At 33.1% G+C, this 25,914-nt stretch overlaps 1 protein-coding gene across 1 annotated transcript in view; it reads left to right on the plus strand.

Annotated features, from left to right (window-relative positions):
- Positions 1-25,914, plus strand: part of LOC147067485 (uncharacterized) — a 125,987-nt gene that overhangs the window by 28,386 nt on the left and 71,687 nt on the right. Inside the window, exons 2-5 of the mRNA XM_085954286.1 lie at positions 6,393-6,494; positions 21,136-21,315; positions 22,454-22,570; positions 25,016-25,168. Of these exons, the coding sequence (XP_085810412.1) occupies positions 6,393-6,494; positions 21,136-21,315; positions 22,454-22,570; positions 25,016-25,168 (552 nt within the window). The remainder of the gene's footprint in view (positions 1-6,392; positions 6,495-21,135; positions 21,316-22,453; positions 22,571-25,015; positions 25,169-25,914) is intronic.

Consider the following 25,914-nt stretch of genomic DNA (forward strand, 5'->3'; position numbering starts at 1 on the left):
GCGCTTTGCTTCGGGACGCCACTGACCTGTGTGAGAATGACGGTTACATGTAAATTGTACGTAAAACATTTCACCGTGGCACAGTTCGACGTGAGCTTTCTTATCGGTAAGACATGACCGTATACTATATGGTCTCCAACTTTATTAGATTCGATATGAACAATTCAATTTTCATAGCTGAACTGAATTCATAAATTATTCATGAATGAAAACCTAACCTAATCTAACTTAATAATCCAGTATATCGGCTATTTTAAAAATTTGTTTGCTGCTGGCTTCCTGTAATGTGTAAACCGACTATAACCGTGTTTTATTTAGACATGAATTGTATGTCAACGTTATACGACCCAAAGAGGTTGGAGGGTCTTTAATATACGGCCATATATTTCCGATAAAACATTTCACGGTGAAGTGTGATACGGCGAACAGCATACGCACAAGTTTGAGGGCACGGAGAATGACACGATTTTCTATAATAAAAATGTTTTTAGGGAAAAAAATATCCCGTTATATTTTTTACGGTATGATATTAAAAATGATTATTCAAACTGTTGTCGATTTTTTTAATGTTATCATTGGGAAAACCTTAGAATAGACACAATAACATTTCGTGTATATTCAAGATATTATAAATAACACGTACAAGTAAATATAGATACCTATTATTTTCTCTTAATATCATACTGATTTTCTTTTATAACAAGATTTCCGGAAAATACTCACAGAGACGTGAAATTTCATTAAGGAACGCTCGCAGAAATTTTCGTGTGAATAAACTAATAAGCAAGACTGGAAAGCAATATTTCTACAAAAGAAAACTCGACGCGTATTTGCCGGTGCGTACAAAATAAAAGACAGTAAAAAATGTGCTGTATTGTAGAATATATCCATGTACAATAGATATACATATATATATATATGTGTGTGTGTTTACAAAAATACAACAATCGCATAAGCTTAACGAATAAAAATCGCAGGTTTAGAGCCTTTTTTTTCTTTTCGCATTTATACTTTATACGTGAATGTTTAGTCTACAGAACTTCCCAACCGTTGTGCCGCGAGTAATTTATATGAAAGTGTACTGCTAGATATAATGTATTTTGGAAGTGACTAAGGGTGAACCTGTCACACGAAAAAGTTTGGGAACCAATTTAGAGGATTTTATTCCTGTAACTGCCGCAAGCACAACGTATTTTTTATACGAATAGCGATTCTTTTTGGGGAAATTTAATTTACGTTTAGATCTTCGGGTTTGTATAGATATACATATATATGTTGTATTATAAAACATATATATATTTCGCTTTGATTGAGCAGTGATGTTGGTTGAAACCGCAATGCGTCTCCAGCGCGACGCCTTTGAAGTGTATTGCTTAGGTACTTCGCTTACCTTTATCCACCCACTCACCTTCTCAGAAAGAATTATTTATTTAACGTTAGCAAAAGAAAATTTTATAAACTTTCTTTTCGTCACAGACAAAAAAAATAAGGTTTTATTAAGACAATTTTATTACATCAGTGTATAACATTTATATATCAGGAACGTTACATTCTGCTAGTATCAAACGATCTAATTAATTATTATATTATATAATTGGATTCTAAATCTGTATATATTTCACTAAAAAAAGTATTCATATAAAGTGTATGAAAATAATGGATAGGTACATCTATTATTCTGGTGACTCATTCAGAGAAATGTTAAATTTCACCGCAGGATTCTATATAACACCGTGTTATATAACTACCACTTATATATAAAATAAAAATAAAATAAATTAATATAAAAATTATATTATCTGGTCTGTACCTACTACCTACAGTAGACATGTTCGATCGAGGTAATTTAAAATCGATTCTACAACAATAAAAAGTAATATATCAATTACTAATTTTCTCAATATATTTATTCACTTTCATAACGAGCTACTTCTCGGGTATACCGAGCAAAACTTTTATTGTGTCGATCATTTAAAAACAACATTTTCGACCCTTAGCAATACAATCCGACCGGGCAGTTAGCTAGACCGATGCCGCCGGGATCTGATTAGATTCATGACACTAGTTAAGTGTCTAGGTAGCTAATTGGTGTTTTCGCTGATAATATTGAAAAAGTATCCACGCATATGGTTGAAATTGCATGTAAAAAATCCAAGCTTTGTGAAGTCAGTACCTAGGTACCTACCAGCGCCGGCGGCTCAGCACTTCATTACAATAAAAATCTTCTTTTGTAGTTTATGCATGCCATGCTTGTTTCGGGGATTTTTACGATGGTTTTCAGATTTTTTATGTTCTATGCTTAAATAGAACGTGGCGCAAAAAATGTTATATAACGAGCAAATTCAGTCGGTCCCATCTTCCTCGTTATAACCAAGTTCAACTGTATTATTATTATTTATTTACGAAGTCTGTGGTGAGGCTTATATATAATATGTACATTATACACTGTTATTACATATATATAAGATAAATCGTTATAAAAACAAACAACAGATCATGATATTATTCATAATGGGTAGGTACGTAATATTACATTTTAGCTTCAACCGTGCGCTATTATAATTTATACCTACAAGTTACATTCTCCCAGAATTATTTGGATACACAAAAACGCTTTGATATTTGGATGAGCTATAAACATCTCAAGATTAAGTGGTAGGCACTTGATAATTCTGACTTCTTAAATTTTAAAGGAGCCTTCGTCTTTGACCGTCATGAAGCGGACATTACGAAATAATGTGATTTATATCTTCATGGTCGCTTCCGCACTGACATTTAGGATTGTTTATTATACCTAGGAACACTGCAAGATTATAGTTGATCAGATCAATGATCAATTTACATATACCAAAATAATTGTATCTACATTATTCGTCGGTGTTTTGTAAATATGACGAATTAACCAAAATGCTATTTTACAGGAGGAGGATTTTTAACATTTGACATTTATTTATTAATTACCTGTGGATGATTATAAATGTCTAACAAGTTTATAATAAAGCTTAGAAAGAATACTGTCTGTTTATAATAGGCTTTGTAATATAATATTTTAGAAGGCCTAATTTCACATTCGCTTTTTATCCGTAACACTAATCTGGATATTCGCCCTTACGATATACAAATACACATTACGGAGATACAAATACGCCGTTTTTACACAACAAATCTAGTGAGGTACATATTGTTTCCCATTTAAATATCAATTTCGACAAAATGATTGATTCGCCCTTTTTACAAAACACCAATGATATACACATTTGGGATTTTAAAAAAATTAACAAATTTATACAAACAACTTCAAACAAATAAAGGAACATAGTAAAGTTAAACGTCTCAATTATATTCTAGTGCTTGAAAAGTAGATAAAATCATTACCTATAAGCATAAAAAAATCAATTCAAAAATCAACACAAAAAGGTAATTTATTCCAGAATCTATTTTAATCACATATCCTTAGTGCATAGTTAGCTCAATATACAATGGTTATTACAAAAAAATCTGAATATAGATTCTATAAAATGTACATAATATGTAGACACTTGAGTACTGTCAGACGTCGCGACGCCAAATCGTTGCGCAAGAGGTACTTACATACCTGTGCTAACAGGCGTCTGCAGTCTACGTCAGCTATAGGCAACATTTTATACATCTGTATGTTTGTCAATTAATTAATATATCAATATATATACGATAATGGTTAGGTACGATAAGGTTCATCTACTGAGAATTTTGCATAGACCAAGGAATTCTAATTGTATAACACAAACACGCCCTCCAAACCAAACCCGCCCCGCAACACACTCGGTCTTAATCGAGCTTGCCACGAGGCACTACGTTTGATGTGAAGTATCTGTACAGTTGTTTACGCCTGGTAATGTCCCAGGAGCAGTTACCCGAGACTGAGGTCGCTACGTTCTCAAGTAAGCTTTGACAGAGTTTACTGATTTTACTCTAATGCAAAGTGCCGCAGCTTACCATCCGGACAGCAAAAAATATATGAAGCAATGTTCACGCTCGCAGTAAGATGCCGTAATTTTTTGAAAGGCCTTTGTGGCGACCAGGTCGGACGGCCCGATGTGCCCAACAGCTAGTTGGACAATATTCACGCGTATCGTTATTACTATATTTAGAACTCATTTTTTGTCTGCATTCTACATACAATATGGATTATATTATAATACAATACTCGGATACCTAGCAGACGTGTTATCAGAAGAACTACATTGTTGTAAAAACATGAATGTAGATTTTCCACGCAGAACACAGTGTGTTAGTTTACTTATATATTCTTCTATCGCATTAGGCACTTGAAATCTGAATTTATTTAATATTTATTTGTCGACGATTTTTTCATTATTTTACTAGGTATCTTAAGATATGCAATTTTTATATATAAATACATTTAATTAAGCTTCACTAGGCATATATTTAATTTATTGTTGAATCTAATGAGGTTTGATGTTATCGCTTCGCTCGTGGATACGTTCCTACAAATAAAAATCGTGCATTGCCCACATTGAGTTTGGGCAAACGCGATATAAAATCTCATTGGTTGATAACCACCCCATACTACCTAATTATTCTATACAACAATGGCTGCATAATATCATCTAATAATACTACGCCGATTAATGAATGGCCCCGAAAACATTTTGAAGTGATATAAATTGTCTATGAATTAAATATAATGTGAATTTAGCTAAATGCATATCCTATATAATAAATCAATGGTAGAATATGTGAAAACAATATAGGAAAAACTAATTTTAGTGTATAATCCACGGCTTACTTTTTACAAAACAATTATATTGCTGACAACAAACGTTTCAATACTTTTACAAATATGTACGATAGATCTAGTCAAAATGGTTAGCAATCACTCTTTCACAGTTCACAGCCGTGCTGCGTCGTTTCCCCTATCGACCCACATCATGGCGGACCCTATAGACATGCGATACGATACGACAATTTGCTATCCTGTTATAGAATCTGTGGCCTGGAATAGAATGGACATTTTATCCCAATCGTATAGACACGTATAAAAACATATACGCCCACAGATTTATTAATAGATATCAATTTCACTATCTTCTTTCTCTCCCATTTGGGGCTGAGTAACGGAACGACTAAAATGAGATTTAGAAAAAAACTTTTCGTAGACATCAGATATTTTTTGCTTGCGAATATTTTAATAAAATAACAGTAATTTATAATAAATAACCTACTATCATTTTTGTCTTGATTTTATTCTGTACCAATATATACTTAATATCATAGCCCAACATTATGAAGAGGGCCCCCAGGCTAGGATCTTTGGCGGGCCTCCCTATCTATCGCTAAAGATAAAGGCAGTGTGACGCTCTAGGGTAGGTATATCAAATAGTGTACGCGATTAAATTAATATGTATATTTACTTATTTAGTGTTTTTTTGTGTATTTTAATACACCCATATGAATTATGGAGTTGTCGAGTATCGATACAGAATTAAAAATTATATCGTACAACCACATAATTTTAAATAACAACAATATTGATGAATAATAGCGCCGCAAGTGACTTTTTTTACTATTAGAGAGAATTTATGATGTGTGTTTATATCTTATCTGGTTGACTCGCCACGCCGGGCTAGACTCCTGCCAGCCCCCCCCTTTTGTGGGGGACGTGCTTAATATAATAGTATATTATTTATATTAGCGAACAACAATGTATTCATATTAAAACATAAATGTACCAATAATTATTATAGACTATTACTAACAGGGAGTATTTTTTTTAAATCTTCACCATAAACCTGCCATACTTATAATATAAAGTTTTTTAATTTTTTGAGGTACAGTTAGGTACAGGGTATTTCATCATAGCTGATGCAAATAATTTTACTAGGTATATTATCATGATCACTGATGAGACCCGAGTATTGTAACTTGTCATTCAATAGAAGAAAGTAGGAGAGTCGATTGAGGAAAAATTCTATTCAAGACTAGATAATTTAAGATGTTGATTTGGTTGCACCTTACATCAAGGGTTAAGATTCTGACGATAATATGAGAGTATCTAAAGATCAAAAAGGTTCCATTTCAGGGCTCGAAATGGACCGGAGCGCCGTTCCGGTTCATAAAATCCCGAAAACTATCGCTCCATCTCGTTGAAAAAAATATTTGACCGTCCGAGTTAGATAAGCCATATAACAAAAAAATCTAACACTTATTTTTTAAAATACATATAAAATTAAATAACTATGTTAATATTTTCGTAAAATTCTTAAGCGTTCCGGTTCGTAAAATTTTCCATTTCGAGCGTTGTTCCATTTATTATATATTATGTACCTACCTAAATACCAATGAGCTTTGAATTTCGCTAAATACTAATTATTATATATTTTCTCTTTCAGACGGATGCCAGCACTGCATTTTTGCGGGCTGCCCGAGCTGGCCAGCTGGACAAAATCCTGGCTCTGCTCAACCAGGATATTGACATCAATGTCAGCAATGCCGTAAGTACCCAATATAACAAACTCTTTGTGATGTTAAGCAGATGGCCTGCACTTGTAACACGCTTAACTGGAAGAGAATTCTCGCGTCAACGATATATATTTTAAAATCTATAAATCGTCGCGACGCAAGGCAAATTATGTAAAGTTTTTATTTCTTGACTAGTTTGTCATATGTATGTATTGAAATATTATAATTTTTACAATAATTTAGCCGTCTAAACTGTCAAAACTGTATATCTAGCTCTAAATCATGGGTGGCCAACCCGCGGCCCACTGGGTGTCAACTTGTGGCCCGTGGAGCAGTGAGAAAATAAAAATAATAATAAATCAAATGCTACCGCTAGATGTGCTAATTTCGCAAATTGAGGTTCGATATTGGCTCAAGATTTTAAAAAGCAACGTGTGCTTTTAGCTGCATTTGCAACGCCATTCTCCGTAGACGTTAATTTATTACCGGGAAATTTACAATTGAACATTGTGATATATGTTGCGATGAACAGTTAAAGGAGAAATTCCATCAGGTTGGTTTAGAAGAGTTTTACAAAACATATTTGGACAAGGAGAAATATCCTGCATTATTTTTACAAACATGCTCTAATGATGACTTCGCTATTTGGAAACACTTACACGTGTGAACAGCTTTGTCGGATGAAGCATAATATATCAAATCCCGAGTGAGAACACTTCTTTATATAAGTTCTTTAGATAAGTTTGTTGGACTGTAACATAAAAATTGAAATGATATTTTAGTATTTCTACTCGCGCTTAGAAGAAAACGTGCTCATACATATTTCCTTAGAAAATAGATCTAATCTTCCTTCGAGCGGTTGCCACTTTGAATCCGAGATGATTTCCTTGTCTGTATAATAATAAATAATATCATTATAACTACCTACTCATAACTGGGTACTTATTTGTAATCTTAATTTATTATTTTTATATTATTTTGTTCATTTTTATTATTTAAAAAAGGTCTAATCTAATAAATATGTTTGATTCTCATTTATGTTTTATTTTATTAATATATATTTCTTTTTTGTGTCGTATAATAAAAAAATCAGTTGTGCGCCCCGGTAATAAATCTCATTTTTAGAATCTGGCCCGGCTGCTGAAAAGGTTGGCCACCCATGCTCTAAATCTTAAAGCAGCCAAGAGAGGAAGAGAGGGACTGTTAAAACATAGCACTTTTTGACAGTTTAGACTTATTGTAACAATCAACCGCCTCAATACATAAATCATCCTGTTGTACGCAAAGATAACAATGTCGCCTACAAAGTGCAGGTGAATGAGTCACTGTTATCCCAGTCAAGTCACCCTAACAGATGTTCCAGAGTAGAGTTGAATAATTTGGGTGAGATCGTGTCGCCTTGCGGGACGCCCTTATTGCCTGTTTCGCTGGCTGTTGCAATACTGTATGTTATTCAGAATGTAGGTTTTATAAATATAATATAATAGCACTCTTTTACGAAAACCGTTTGATACACATAATTGCTATGTACCCAGTTATTTTTTTAATATCGTGCCGTGATAACGTGATTTTTTTTATAAATAATGATATAATGACATATATATATATACTCTGGTTATACACGTATCAAATTAAAGTTATATTACATAATAATATAAATCCTTGAAGAGTTATTTGTATTGTTATCGGCACAACGTGAAACTTTTAGAATTACTACAATAATATAATATATTTTGTATAAATTACAGCTGTTATCTCTCTTTCGCACGGAATTTCGCGTTATATATCGGAATATCTGAAGTGGAAATGCCTAAGCGAGGTTTTAATCACAATTCTTGGATAAAATGTTATTGCGCGGTGCCGTACTTGAAAAGCGAAATAAAAATAAACAAGGTCTCGGCAAGGATATTAACAACCCCATTTCACCCCATATTACCTGAGAACATCATACTAAATAACTTTTTATCAGTTGATAAATGTTTATTACATTCATAAAATACCAGTATTTTTAACAGTAAGGGCCAAAGCTAGGAACGTATACATAAACTATTAACGCCATACTCCGGATACGAATTTTGCAAATATGCCTATTCAAAAATGCTAGATCTGGCAAAAAAACGCTAAGTTGGTAACGCTACTGCCACTACGCACCTACGTAATATTACGTGTAATCTATTTATTTGAATCACATAGTGTCAATAAATAACAGGGCTTGAAATGGACTGAAGCGCACCGGAATGCAGCTCCGTCTCGTGGTAAAAATAATATTGCGTTCCGGTTCGTGAATGATTAAAAATTACTACTAAATTTACTAATTTTTATATATTTTTAAAAAAAATAATACAAATCTTATCGGATTCTTGGTAAAAAAAATATTTTTTGTGTCACGCCGTAAACTACATCTGATCTACATATCATCAACGTGCAGACATGTTATTGCATTTGACCGTCTTAGCTAGGTAGATGTTCAACAAAAAATCTGTAACACCATTTGTATATACTAACTTTTCATAAACTGTATGCGAATATAATTTTGGAAAACTCCGATTCTTAAAAAATGTCTATTTCAAGCGCCAATTAATAAAACAGAAAAAATAACGCATCGCCATGGACCAAGGCTTTGTAACCGAATTCGATTCATTACTTTCACGCACACACGCTCAGTTTATAAAACGCAAGAAACACGAAGCGCGCAGGGTGTCCACAAATATTACCAATATGGAATTCATGTTTCATTTTTCACGCATCGTACGATACAGGTATATAGATAAGATAATCTTTGGCACGTGTTAAAATGTATCGCTTATACTGCAGACTTGAGAGATAAATCATGTTACAGCCTCGCCAAAACGCAACCCATGTCCCTTATTTTTGTGTTCCCTGATACTTACTTTAACCTGCTAAGAAAAAAGACAGTATTTTTGGTTTTAGTGAAATGAGAACCCAAGTTTTAAGCTTAAACTTTTAAATTTATGACAATTTATAATTAGAGATCCTGTCAAGACAATCCAATAATTTTACTTAATATGTGTCGCTACATTTCAAAATCAGCCAAGTCCATCTTTAGGTATTTTTAATTTTTTTTGTGAATTGCTGAAGAACTACTGCTTTCTAACATTTCTGCATTATCAAAATGTGGGATTTATTAATTTTAAATATTCTATACTCGAAATAATATAAACTTTCACCCTTGTGACTGTGTATTTGAGAAAACAAAAAGCTGTTTTTCTCCTATTCATCTATTATGGACTTGGCTGATTTTGAAATCTAGCGACACATATAGGGTAAACTGTAGTTTAAAACTTGGGTTCTCATTTCACCGAAACCAAAAATACTGTCTTTTTACTTACCAGGGCAAAAATACTTCCACTGTAGTAGAAAATACCTAATTCAAAACAGTATTAATTATATATTATACTTATAAATATATTACTTATACTAGTATCTTCGGCATTAGCATATGGTTACCATATTAACCTGATCATTAGCAAAGACCTAAGTTATCTAAAATTTGATATTATTTATCCGCCTGTTCATATTGACTTTCATTTAGGCACGGTGTATCCAGAACAATATTTTATTTCGAAATAAACACAAAAAATACACGATTTTTGGGACGTTTGGTTTAGTTTTGGGACGATTAGTTCCTCGTTTTATGTTCAAATTTAAAGTCAAGATTCATATCTACGATAACCGTAAATCTCCCAATTTTGCCGCAGAATCTGATGAACTGCTGCGCACGCAATCTATAAAATCACCCGCACAACCTCAACAACAGAATTAATCAACAAGTATTCTTTTTTTAAATAGACGAAAAGAAAAAAACTCGGACAAAAATTTGAGTACCTACCTACTCAAAGAAAGACGTATGGCAACCCTACTTAACATAGTTACTCAAAGACCTTCCCTTTCTTCACAGTCACGTAATGTGCGATGCTTAATATGAAAACTTTATAATATTATTATTATCACTGAGCATAAAATTTCGAGAGTGGGAGATGTCGAAGTTGCTAACTTGACACTAGATTATATAACTTAATTATTATATTTCTTACAAACGACGTGTCTAAGCATGAAAATCACGAAAACTCTTCCAGTGAATGTAATATATTATAGAACACATTTATGAAATTAATCTATCACTTGAAATTCACTAAGTACGTTCAAAATATATTTTACGACACGCATTTTTCTCACATAGTAATTATATTAAATATGACTTACGAAACATAGAGCAAGTAGGAATTATTTTAATAAATTCTTAATAAATAGGGTCTACGTGGCACATTCGTTGTATTTTTTATGATTTTTACCGTGTCATGTTATGAACGTCTTCAATTTAACATTTTTATTGAAAATACGTAATTCGGAAACAACTCAGTGACATATATATTAAGAAAATCTTGAAAAAATATGGTCCCGGACAGGAAGGAACCTGCATCTATCGGATTCCCGTCAATGTGCCTTAACAATTGAGTCACGTGCACTCTACCTAATTAAGATGAAATTAATTAATAGTCTTGCAACTGAAGCACTTTTCAAATTTTGTTAATAGCAACTGAATCAAGATACCAATAATAGGTACATACCTTGATTCCTAGCCAGCGTCAGGATTTCTCCAAATTTTACTTGCACTTACTATTAATACATTGGACGCTAACGCTAAAGCGCGTAACGATTAAGGTGGCCATTCGATATAATTAGCATGCTATTTACCGGATAAGACTCGGTCCTGCATAAATCGGATTCTGGTCAATGCTGAGAAAATTTGAATAATTACCTTGTATTATAATTATTGAATATACTTATATAATTTGAAAATATCTCATGCATATACACAGTAGAAAAAATCATTTAGTAGAAAAAAATACGACACCCGACGTGACTTGAACCTATCTGCTGGATTCGCGCCAGTATACTTTTCCAATTAAGCTACGGGCAACTTACGACAATTTTAACTAAATGCGTTATAATGTTAGCTATCGATTTTAGTATATTGAATTAAGGTATGTATCAATTAATTCCTTAATTACTAACCCTCGTCGCGAATTACTCCATTATTAAGTTTTTATAACTATATAGAATGTTATATTCTCAAAGCTTGTTTCTTATTCGTTGAATAAAAAAAATAGTTTATTAAATTATAATTATTGTTATTGTTATCAATGCTATGGTGTGGGAGTCAAAAAGAGTTATCTAACGTGAACAAGAGACTGGTGATAAAATTTCCAAGTTACAATGCTGTAGAGAAGAGATGGGAAAATCGTAAGGATAGTAATGTTTCATAACTTATCATAAATTAGTATGACCTAAAAAACCTGAATCTCTTGAAAAGATTATAGAAGACAGTTTTAAAAAATATTTGTATCGTAAACTGTCTCAGATATTTTTCGATAAAACGGCTACTTGTTTTTCACGCTATCAAAGTCTGCTTTACCGTGTATTTTACTTGACATTTTACGGACAATTAATGCCATAAATACCTGAGTCAGCAAGGCTAGCTTTTAATCATACGCCTCGGATAAATAAATTGGTTGTAATACAAGCTAAGCAAGGTCTTGGTAATGAATGACACAACAAGCCCCCATCTCCCCTCTCTTATTAGACACGAACAAGCTGACAGTGTATATAGCATGTACCACTCACGAATATCTACAATATAACATGTATAGGTATCCATTTTAATTATCACAATTTCATTGTTTTTTTTTTATTTTAGACACCCCTCTATGGTCTATGAGTATGTGACCCAGTGGAGAAGGGTGACTTTTGGAAAGAGATAGGCTGTGGAGATCTGATAAAAAGAACACACTTGTCAGGTATACTTACGAGAAATAAGAAGATAATACGATATTACTACTAATGAATAGGTACACACTAATGACAACGACACACTAATTTAATGAAACTTCAAAAACCCACTGACGACATAAAATTAAGTGATCAGTTTCAATTAAGTACCTATTTTTTCAAAACATTTATACACATCAAAAATCATTAGATAAAAGTTTTTTAAGTTTTTTGTAAACACTCCATATTTATTAATATTCGATTAAACATCATAGAACTTATTTTTTTTAAATTATCTAATTATTAATTATTTAGTTTTAGGCTCTGCGATCGGAGCTTACCTTAGTTCATACAATTCGATAGAATGGGCGGGGCTACGTGACGTTAAGTCCATATGGAAAAAAAATTAAGAATTATTTGAAACATAATCCGACCTTTATTTACGTCAAGATAGATGGCGCGCTGTGGTATATTTTTAAAAACCTTTGTAGATTGTTTTGTAGTTTTATCTGTGTAATACATTCCTACACATACGGCATCTCTTGTTGGCAAAATAAATTATTTTATAAAATATATCTTCATGGAAGGCAACATCGTGACAATATACGGCCAGCAATACTCCCGAAATCGGATTTTCAGAATGCGCTTTGTCAAGAACAGCCGCGGAGGCCAAAATATGTCCGAAATCATTTTCAAATGTTAATAGCATGATTCGAATAACAAAAAACCTTTTAATTAAAAGTAAATTTTTGTGTTATTTTTTTACAATTTCAAGTTCTATTGGGCTTTTAAAAAAACATACTTTATGCGTGTTCGCATAAAAACAAATAATAATAATAATATTAGCTCAGTAAAATTTACTGAACACACAAATATATAAATAATCTCAAACCACAAAAAAAACTATTTTCCCCAACAGCATAAAATAATGGCAAAAAGCGATTTGACGTCACGTAACTTATAAAAATTGTCATCGTTATTTATGTATCATCGTTCCCTGCCACTTTTGAATTATTACCTATATTTTTTTAACTTGATTTATTCATAAATTAAAACAAAAAGCTTTTAAAATTGTGTCCTTGGACGAAGAAAATAATATACGAGCCATAAGGTACCAACATCTATCTCCCCGCTAGCGTGACTTTCGTAAGGAGATTATTTTGTACGTGGTTGGAAAACTTTAGCGCATTTCCAGTAATGGAAAATATTTTCATTAAATTTTAACATTCTTGGTATATTCCTTTCATATATTATGTACGTTTTATTATACTTCTACAATACAGCTCCAACAAACACACGTGACTAATAAATATTATATGGCATTTTCATGTTATACATACTTATTATTATTATAATAGTAAAGAAACTTGAAGTACATAATATGATTAGCTCAAATAGGAAAGGACTCAGACGCAAAAGGCGCCAACTTTCAAATTTTGGCAAAAGGACGTCTTAAAGACTGGAACGAATTAAGGCATGGGCTTTAGGAACGACATCCTAGCTGTATACACATATTATTATGTTTACATTCTCTTACTGGAAAAAAAATCCTTGTTTGAAAACATCACTATCATAGATATATACTACAATAGAGTTCTAATGATGTGAAATAGGTTATAAAAATAAATGACTTTCTACACACAATAATTATGCGCCTTTAAGCAGACTTGGAATGCCGCCTCCTTTCATTTTTAATCTAGAATTGTCCGCAAACTCCTTAAATATATACTTCGGCTGGAAATTCTGACCGAATTCATTTGAAATCAAGTAAGACATGCTTCGACGCGCTGCAATTGCAGTGCCAGGCACACGGCACAAACAGATAAAAACTTTAAAATTACGCCATCTACTGAAATGGTTAGGTAATCAATTATTTCAAACTACCCTTGTGGGTCTATTCTATGCTTATCGACCGCTAAAGTGATGAAGTGATAAATATTATCAAACTTAGGGTAGGTTTGTATCAAAATATTAGCACTTATTGTAACAATTACACGAAGTTGGTTTTTATTGTTGCAATAGGTGCTATATTTTAACAGCACCTATCTTGCTGCTGTTAAAATATCGCACTTATTGCAACAATAAAAACCAGCTTCGTGTAATTGTTACAATAAGTGCTAATATTTTGATAAAACCTACCCTAAGTTTGATACTATTTATCAATTTAGTGTTCGATAAATATAGAATAGACCCACCGAAGCTTATCTGGGTGCGTATCCGGTTATTCAAACCGGGTAATTATATGATAATCCTTCCGATCCCCCATATAGTTTTTGAAAACTGCCCACCAACATGCAATTCAGTCATCAGATCAAGCGTAAAAAGATGTGATGACCAGAAGCCTATATAATTATTACGGTTGCATTAAGCTAAGTACTTACCAAACTTACCTATGTCCGTTCTTTTGTAAAAATATAACTTAACCTAACCTCGCTATTGTATTGTCTGCTTATTAGTCATTTATGGAATATAGGGTTTCAACATCAGTAAACACCTAGCGTCTCTAGTTTGTCAACCTGTTTCTAACTTGTCGTATTGGATTTTTTTTAATTACAACGTAAACATTGCTATATTTTATTACCACGGTTTTATTAGCTCGTATTCTTGATGGTCCAGTACAAATTTTTTCTTGTTTGTCCAAGATTTTTAACTAACTTTCAGACTAGCTAGACATTTGAAACTTTTAGAATATATCAGAACACGGCGACAATGCATTCTTTTAATACTTTTAGCCATCTTTAAGCAGAATTGAATTCATATTCAGTTAATTCTGTTTTGTATGAAAAGTTATTTCGGAAAAAAATTCATAAAAAGTAAATCACTATTATTGGTTGCTAAGCGGGTCCTAGCAACTAAATTATTAATATATACGTGCGTTACTATGGAAATCAATACGAAATGTCAAAATGACATTTCAGTATTCTATATGTATTCAGTATTTCTATCAAGTACAAAGAAAGTATTTATTAATAAGTACATAGAATTGTGAAGTTTATATGATTCAACAGAAAATTGAAAAACGTGGTATATAAAAAGTTCTTTTTATCTTGTAATTATTTATATATTGGCTGAAGTTTTTCTACCCGAAATTCTACCCTGCCGAATTTACTCACACCGCAAATTCAATTTTTCAAAAATTAATATAATAACTGATTACACGTAAAAGTGCTGACTGTCTCGCCAATCTTATTTTATGGTGCTATATTTTGACTGGTTGTGAAATTTGGTAAACGTCAAAAATGCTCTGCGTGGTGTAGTTCGTTTCTTTCCCGATAGGTTCACCACAGTTGTTCTACTGAGCATGCGTAGATATCTCACAAGTTCCAAATGCCTCATGAAAATTCAGAAGCTGCTGAACTGTTTTGATACATGCACGCAATCTTGCAACTTGCACGATAATACGTGTTTACAGTGCATTTTCTTGTTATGGCCGCGATAATACGTACTGTCAGCAATAAATCAATGCATGTGTAAACGGGGTGTTAAGTTACAACTGGGGTGACGAATTGTCTTTCAACCCACTGATAATCACAGCATGATTGTTTCAATTGGATGGAGCAGCTGTGTTTCGTACTTATGGGTAAAATTCAATATGAAATGAATTTATACCTCAAATAGGTACAGTTTTGTGTACCAAAAAATATTGATTCAAATACCAGCTCGTTCGCATCACTGGTGTACCCAACTGTACTGCGACAAATCACGATACCTCCGTTTTTACAACGTAAAAACTTACACTGCCGAATTTACGACCCTCCGTATAAAATGTTTGTTAAGGTTTATTGGATCTTGCGACCGGATTAAGTCAACTTAGTTTGAGAAACCTTGAAACTTTTAATACGTTTTTTTTCTTATTCTAAATACGACAATAAGGTTAAACGATAACACTGGCTTATTTTTAAGGTGTATGATTCCACAGTGAGATAAATGATAACTGCTTTCGTGGGGGTAGGCTCGATATGTGTTGCATAGCGGCGGCATAGAACGAATAATAAATATCACAACTTTTGATAGCAGTGGCATTTTTTCATGAACCAGACGATACTATCGCTTCATTAGAAAGTATTAACATCTTAGTTTAAAAAATAATCGAATCGTAAATAATCCTGACATAACTTTGTTTGTACTATAATACCTAGGTAACCATTGCAATACATATTGTAATAGCAGTTTATCGCACAGGCAAAATTTTCACATGGGTGTCTCCAAATCTGTCAGCAGTGTCTGTAGTAGGTACTCACTCTATATTATTTAATAAAATAAACATTAGAACCGGCTTCGTTATCGGACATTATTAGTTTATAATATCTAATTGATGCGGACGAAACTGGTCCTGATGATGTATGATGTATCTATAGTCTAAGGTCCTGAGTTTATTAAATAATGTAGAATAAGTACCTACTACATTTTGTGATTAATTTTTAATTAATAATAATTAGAAAAAAAGTTGACCATGTGAAAAAAGTTGAACTCACGTCTTTCACTTTCCAGGTAAGTGCTTTAGCCTCTAAGCTATCGATCCGTCTATGATTCAGGCGAATTATTTCTTATATTTACGTTTGAACTAAGGTACTTTTTTTTCTAGAAGTTTTTCTAATAAATATGTATGTTTCTGCGATTTTCAAAATTTTGTTTTTTTTCTATAATAAAGAATCTGGCATTCTTAAAACCGTATAGATATTCTTTCTCTCTTTTGACCATGTCCGATACTAATAAGATAATATGGGCCTCCACATTTACTGCTGACCAGATAATTACGAAGTAAATACCACATTTAAATATCATGTTAATTATATCTAATGGCCAACTAATGCAAATGCACCAGTCGCGTTGTCAGCACTAAATGAGTTAACAGATTTTTTTACGAGAAATGGATGTAGCCACTTGCTCAACCTATTAGGTCCATACTTTGACTTTGACAAACACGAATTGAAAAACAATAATATGTGTATTTGCCATACTCAGGATTCAAACCTGGAACCCACGACATTATAAGCCAATGCGTAAACTGCTCGGCCAACGTGGGCGTATGAATATTCAGTATTGAATAAAAAAATATAAGTACATTTTATAATAACATTTATAATACAGATCAATCGAATCGATTTATTTTTGTTAGCCTTAGTTTTAGTTTTCTCTAGCCTTGTTAGATGTACTTATCTACTTTATGTAACCTAAATTTACATAAAAATACAGCAACATTACACAACGTTGTATTTATTAGTAACCTGTTTTAATGTTAGCGATTAGAAGCATTATTTTAAAGCAATTTAAATACTGACATTAAATTTACGCCAGCACATTTGAATTGCAAATATTTACACCATAAAAACTCACCCCAGTCTCCACCGCGATAATTGGTAAAAAAGCAAACTCAGAAAAATTCAATATGATCACGTATAGAATTGCTGTTTCTGTTTCTGGCAGTGTGAACTTATTAAAACCGCTATATAATTTGCTATGAGAGCACGGCCTTTTTATTGCTTTGCAATAATAGGCAAATATTATACCTATTTAATAACTAGACAAAAATTCTAGTGTTTTTACCCAGGATATCGCAGTCTATGAAAAAACTTTGGTCCATCGCAAAAATTTTGGCTCATAATTTTTCTGGTTATAATTTTATAAAATATTTATTGCTTTTTAATTCTCGCTATTTTATCGTCGTTTCGGATTTATAGCTAAGTTCTATATTGCTCTCGTGGTGCAGTACGTAAAGAGTTGGCCTTTCATCCGGGACCTCCGGGTTCTACCCGGTGACACAATAATATATTTATGTAATTTATTCATAGCTTGAGAGTTTGTGATTGTTTCACTTATATTACTAAATACACTACTGTCAATCGGGTCCCTAGGGGTGGTGTAGTGTTAAAAAGAATAAAAAGGAAATCTTGTCAAATGTTTCCCCAATAGCCTAGTAGTTTATACAATCCTATATTTACAGAAGTAGGTAAGTACCTACATATCATTTACAAAGTTATTACGGCTGTTCTCGCTTCGTTTAAGCGTGACCGTAATTTATCTGCGATTAAATTTTAAAACTGCAATTTAATACAATTTTACTGATAAAATTATCATTACGGTTATTATAAAACCATTAAAAAGATTTAATTTTCATTAAAAATGAGCGTACGTCAGTAAGTCACAGTGACGTCCCGTGGGGGTAGGTAGATTGAGCGTCGCTTGGGGGCGGCAGTTACTTGAAGGGTGGCAAACCAAGGAAAATCATTTGGTATATATAGAAATAACTACCTAAACTGAGTACTTAATAACGAAAATATCGTTCCTTTCAAAAATTCAGCTCACTGGTTGGAAACATAATGTATTAATTAACTTAACAGGACTTTAATTTTTGTCAGTTTCGCGATGTCTAGTTTAGGTACTTCCGTTGCCCTTCGACGTCCTTGATGACCAGAAACAACACGAGCACGGATATTAAAAAATATTGAATAAAAAAAATGGGGCGGCATTATGGCGCTGCCCAGGGCGGCATTTTGTCTAGAGACGTCACTGGTAAGTCAGATTAAGATTAAGTACTATATAGGTACCTACGTCTTTCTTTATTTAAAAAACATCGATGTTTGTGGAAAATATAAATGCTTTAAATCCTCCTTATTTATTTCGATTTGAGATTGAGTGTTGTGACCCAATAAAACCTCGGTTTGACATTAAAAAACAAGTTATTTATTTAATCTATTGTTTATAAAAATCGTCATTTTTAAATAACAAAAAAAATACGTTAAAACTACGATTTTTTTTTTAAATCGTTATGCCACTTTCTGAAGAACTTATCAAACTACATGTTAGTGATAAAAATATTAATATAGTACTGATAATAATCGAACTTCAGAAAACACACATTGTATATCGTTTTTATTGTAAGTTTATTTTTTAACTATAAAACCATTTTTATATATTTTCAGATGCGTATTGATTATTTAACATAAAATTTATCAGCACAATGTATCTATTTAATTACAGTTTTTGCTAAAACGACGTGACTAATATGCCTACTAATTTTATATGAATTTATGACAAAATATCCATCGTCAATCGACAAATATATTGTTGATAGTTTTATGACATCACCGAAAACGTTCCATAAGGGTTCGTTTGAAACTTTTCCGTTTTTCCCTACCCTATCCTACGCAAAATATTATTATTAGTGATTTTCCTTACGGATATAGGCCAATTTCCCGTTACAATAATACGTTATAAAGTTTGTGCTAATTAACTTTTATGGCATGACTTTTTGCCTTTCTACGCCACGTTTCAAATTTCGTTAAAAGCTTGGAGGAGTTGTTTTTCGTTCATTTTATTGGTTCAATTTTATTTTACAATAATAAATTAATACCTACGGGCCTTCGAAAACTCTATTAAATAAATTGAAATTGACAGTAGGACCTACCCACGCACGGTCTGAAGCACGAGATTTAAAATGTCCCAAAAATAATTATATTATATTACGAACTGCCTACATAGCACGTAATATTTTATTTTATTACTATAACATAATATAGTAAGGCCTGGGCAAACTTTTTTGATACAGGGCCACATTAGGAATATAAAATGAACGGCGGGGCACAGGTAAAATAATATTTTTAGACATACCAACATTATTTCGTCACTGTTCTGGCAAAAGACACTAATTCGACAAAATGAGATATTGAGTTAGTTATACCAAAATGTTCCTTATTTCAAACTTTACCGTCTGGAAACCTTCTTAATAAATAAACAGTATTTATTTTAAAGTCATCCTTTTTACGATTACAATAAACTCACATGATAGACCATTTCAACAACTTCAAAGTCAAACTCAAAACTAGTATTCTCCAGTTAGTGTGTTCTGCCAGAACAGAGACGATTTATTTTCTTGAAAAAGGAATTTCAACACAAAAAAATAAATGATTATCTAATAACCAACAATAATGAAACTGTTTTACATTTTTTAACATTTATTTTAATTTCAAGTGTTAATTTTGCAGTTGAGATTCTTAAAACTGCTTGTAAATGTTCATCGGTGTAGCTTGATCGTAAATAGTTTTTATTCATATTCATAATTGAAAATGTTTGTTCACATACCTATGTAGGTTGATCCAAAAATAGCCAACATTTTAGAGCAGAATCTTGAAGTTGTTCGAATAATTAAGAGTGATGTAAAATTTGCAGATATCTTCTCGACAGTGCAATTCATGTACATGTTCAAATTTTATTTTTAAAAAAGCTAAAATAAAAAAAAATTAAATGTAAGAAAAAGAAAACTTTTTTCAGAAATACGATTAAATCTCGCGACCCTCACAGAAATACTTGGCGGGCCATATTTTGCCCAGACCTGCTATATACTTATTATATTATATTGTCTCAAACAGCGGTAGAATATTGGTAGAATACTAAAAATAAATACTTAGGTATCAGAAATCATCGATCGTTATTCGGCCTAGAAAAAAATATTATTAAAGGTACACGCAACTATTGATCAGTAAGATATGAGATGAATCAGTTACCTATCTTACAAACTCGGTATCAAAGGGTCAATTTCAAATATAAAGCCGATAGCTATGTAGCTTTTATAGTGTAGAAAACTACCTACATATTAGATGGGAAGACACATTAATTAATTAGTCCATAGGACAAGCGATAATAATATGTAAGTATAAGAATAATTGCTTGCATACACGCGTAAGGCCGGTGGAATGGCTGAAAAAATCCCAGTAAACCAACGAGCTTTCAAGTACATATTATTATTCATTTGTATTCCAAATTCTGAACAACGGACGCATGGTGGTAGGACGGTATTGATTCCAAACATGACAGTCATCCGCCCCTGATTTCGACTCATATCTTTACTATGTTCTTGATCAAAGCATTGTCTTTTGTCCTCAGAATGGGCTTAATGCCATGCATTTGGCGAGCAAAGATGGGCATGCAGAGGTGGTGGGCGTGCTCCTGCAGCGAGGTGCTCACATCGACGCCGCCACCAAAAAAGGGAACACCGCGTTGCATATTGCCGCGCTTGCAGGACAGGAGACGGTGGTACGACTTCTGGTTCAGAGTGGGGCACAGGTAATTTCAAAAACTAATATTTTTATTGACATCTTCGAAATGTATGGTAATTGTGCTGCAGATGCCCGCATGAGCTTTTATATATACATTTTAACGAAAACAGTTTATTCCATGTAGACAATTATATTAATTACCCTTTTCTGTCGGTGCAGATGCTTTTCGGTCCAATAATTATTATTAATTTAAAATTTAAAATTTTCATACATTTTGAAGCATCATTATCACAAACTTTACGTTATATTAGGTTTTTTTTTCTAGGTGCCTTTATGGATACCTCGCATTTACTATCGAGTTTCTTAAGGACTTTGGCACGCAAACTACTCTACTTGATGCTAGTCAAATGAAAATTGTGCCGGCTGAGAGAATATGCCTTATTGAAAACTATTTTTCTACCCGCATCGGGTATTGCTAATTTGAATTCGGACAGGGCCTATGAAACCGCCTTGCAAAAACCCTGGAAAATTCTTAGTAGCGCAAGGCGGAAGTGATTCTGATGAATATTTTGTCGTATTCATTGGGAACTGAGGACTGCGATTTGTAGTCGAGTTTTTTCCCGTGGTAAAAGAAATGTCGCATAGGACTGATATTCTGAGCATATACTTGGGGTAGGCATGGCCCCCACATCCTGGAGCGGGCCCCCAAGCCAGGATCTTTGCCCCCACTACCTATCGCTAAGGTTAAAGGCAGTCTGACGCTCTACTGTTGCGTTTTTCAAATGGTGTTCGAGATCAAATAAAATTCAGTGTATTTTTAGCGACTTTTTAACACCGACATTTTTTACTATTGGAGCAAATTTAAGATGTGTGTTTATATCATTTATCTGGTTGACCCGCCACGGCACCCCCCCTGATCCCGGGCCCCCAGGCTAGAGCCATATCATCTCCCTATTTTGGAGTCATGGGGGTAGGTTAGGTTTGGTTAGGTTATGTTAGGTTAGGTTTGGTCTGAAAAGAAAGTTATAAAATGTCATGCGGGATCTGTTGCATATTTACCAAATGTATTATTAATAGATTTTTATATCTCTTTTATTGTCAAAATATATTTTTTAATCGAAACTTTCAAATTTTACTTTATTAAAAAAATATGTATTTTACTTTATTTACAAAATTATCTACATACCTATTAATCTTATTTCCAGGTTAACATCCAATCACAAAATGGCTTTACTCCTCTGTACATGGCAGCTCAGGAAAATCACGATGGAGTAGTCAAGTTTCTACTCGCGAACGGTGCTAATCAGAGTTTGGCAACAGAAGTAAGTTCAATAATTCACTATGTCCGATAATATGGTTGTTGACTTTTAATATAGGGTTTATAATACATGTTACACCGAATGTGTGAAATTGCGTATTAAGTACATGAAATCGGCAATTTTTTTCCTAATTCATGAAAAATGCAAGCCCGTTGCCTTATTCATGAATTATGTAAATTATCTGCCGAGTGCGTGAATGAAGCACGCATTATGCACGTGCAATAGTGTGTGTAATACATCAACATTAAATGGCCGTAAATGCATAAACCGAGGGCAGTTTTCAGTATTAGACGTACAACGTATTCTTGACACGTGTGTAAATTTAACCCGGATTCTTCCTTACTCGAGACGGTTACCTGCTATCGCCTTACCCGTTGGGTATTTCAGTTCCCATTATTTCTGAGTACCCTGGTTTTATTAGTTTATTAACATTTTTCCGATTTCATGTAATACGTAATTTCACACTTTCGGCGTAATATATATATATATATATATATATATATACATTATATCTATCTACCTATTTATAATGCCATTATCATAATCAGTTTGGATCAATACACTGATAGACGAAGTCCTTTCCAACCCAATTACTTCCTCTCAGATCTATGAGTTTCTTCTTTTATCAACATTTGTTTCGATATGAACGTCCCACACCGGTAAACATTACATAAAATGTTAATTCAAAATTTGATTTTTTAAATATTATTCTATAGCTGCAAGCATTTTTTTAGACAACGAAACAAAATAATTTAATATTTAAATTTATTGAAGTTATACTTCTTTAGGGGCGTTTGGAAAATCAGATCAGAGTGTATTTTTGGCGTGTGACATGTATCACATAATTTATTTTTTCACAGAAAAAAAACACACTCGATTGGATTCGAACCATCGATTGTTCGGTTATCAGCCGAACGCACAACCATTACGCCACAGAATGATACTGCAATCGTGACGATTATACAGTTTAATATTATCTTTTAGAATTGTTTCGTTGCTAGGCAGCGAATTTATTATTGTCGGCCATTTGCAATTCCTTACGTAAACAAACTATTAAACATCATAGTGGCAGTTGTTACTTTAAAAATAAAAACAACGAAAAATAATTATATAATTTAGTATTATAAGTTAAAGTGTATAGAAATAAACCAACGGCGTTCCAATAAGTGGTCCTTTTTCTTGAGTGTGTAATTTAACAAGATAATTAAGAGCTAGTCGAAGAATCTAAGTTATCACAAGTTTTGTTTTTGTTTTGTTACGCCGAAGAAGTATAACTTCTAACGCGCGTACATAATTACACACACCGAATTTTTCCTTCTTAAATATATATATATTAAACCTTCTTCTATTACCTCAAGGGGATACGCGTGAGATTAATATTAACGTTTTATTATTGAATCGCAATCAAATTGCCTGCTATTCTGGTAGATCTAGCAGCCTGGGATGGTGAACCCAGAATAGACTCTGCATATGACGCCAAATTTATATCGAAAGTATCGACTTGCAAATTGTAAAAGTGAAAAATCAGCGAAATCTCAAACGGCGCCGTCTCTGCATACTTCACAATCTTATTAAAATCCAATACAATTGATTAGGACGCCAAGCTCTCTGCAAGACCTAGCTAGACAGACTGGCGAGAACCAGCTGTCACTAATAATTTATTGTTTACTTCAGCGTTTCTCAAACAAAAAAGAAATACCTAGCTGGTAATATTTTTTACTGTCAGCTTTGTTCCCTTTTGACCATATAATTTTAATATTAACCATTTTAAATGTCAAATAATATTTCGTACTGGCAGCATATTATTTAATATTTATATTTTTATAACGCCAACATTCATTAAAATGTCAAAATTCAAAAATCAAAATGAAAACATCAGCGCAATTATTAATAGTCAATAGTTTCGTGTAATTTTATACCTGGTAGGTAGGTACGTAATAATTCAGCTTACAATGTAATAATCTAACCAATATATATTGGAGTTCATGAGGAGGAACCAACTAGGTAATTAAATACATACGTATTAGTTGTCAAAATAATATAATATATTTTTTCACAAACACCAGAGACCATAATATAAACACAATCCGTTCCATTGTTTCGCTCGTCTCGTTTTTGCCTCATTTGTGAATAATAATGACATTAATTTATTACTGAGTAAAGTCCTCCAAAAGCATTCTCTGCCCTTCAGCAGTGCATGTACTTTCTCTTTGTGACCACCCAATTTTTAAACAGAGACAATATCCTTCATACTATACTACAATCATTCCTTCGTGACTGCTTCAAATTATAAATTGTCAGTAGTTCATGGTACCTACCTTGAAAAAATGATCCACAGAATAGAATGCATTGTTAGTATCACCAGCTAATTACTTGTAGGAGCGAAGGGTCTTCGTTACTAATTTTATTTATCCCTGTATCTAAAGATGCAACGTAAATGTTTTCCAGGATGGTTTCACCCCACTTGCCGTTGCTATGCAACAGGGTCATGAGAAGGTCGTCGCCGTTCTACTAGAAGCTGACACCGGTCGGGTGAGGTTGCCAGCCCTGCACATCGCTGCCAAGAAAGACGACTGCAAGGCAGCTGCTCTTTTACTAGAGGTTTGTATATGATAACATAATTACTGAGACCTTAAAGGCCTCTGATCGAAAAGGTCATGGATTCAAGTCACGTAAAGCCCTTAGTGATGGATCTAATTAATAATATTTAATATATAATAATTAATAGTGAATGACTATGTAAGCCTTTCCGGGCCAAAATAGCATGACTGTAAGCTTTCTCTCTTCGACCAACTCGGTGTATAACAAAATCCCTGTAACCACTCAAATAGGTAAGTAATTGTACACAAAAAATAAACCACTAATATTATTATATTGTGTCGTAATATCATTATATTGCTATTTTTACTAGGTACGTAGAATTTAGGTATGGTTTTAATTTTATTTTATCATAAGGTGCCTCAAAATCAATCACTGTCTCGGGGCTTCAAATCTATAAACCCGCCAATGCTTCAACAGAACATATGAACTCTTTCTGTATGCTTAAGTACATTGTCCGCCTCTTGGGAGGTTGACATGAGGGTCGGGTGACTGCCAGACTTCCCTTGAGCAGGGAGCTCTGAATCACTTAAAACTGACAACGTAACCCACCCATTATGTTTGTTCATAAATGTGCAAAGCTTGGTATTGGTGGGGATGCACCATGTTTCCATTTCTTCATAAAGCCATATGCCACAGTACTAAAATTTCATTTTACTTGACAGTGTTGTTAAGGCGAAACTTCAGTGAAACGGCAAATAATTTTCAACTATAGGCGCGACGAAATTTTGGACTCGCTGGCACTCGGA

Source organism: Rhyacophila brunnea, unplaced genomic scaffold, assembly GCF_057557595.1.
Source record: "Rhyacophila brunnea isolate RB1 unplaced genomic scaffold, BYU_Rbru_1.0 scaffold_4, whole genome shotgun sequence".
NCBI classification, from domain to species: domain Eukaryota; kingdom Metazoa; phylum Arthropoda; class Insecta; order Trichoptera; family Rhyacophilidae; genus Rhyacophila; species Rhyacophila brunnea.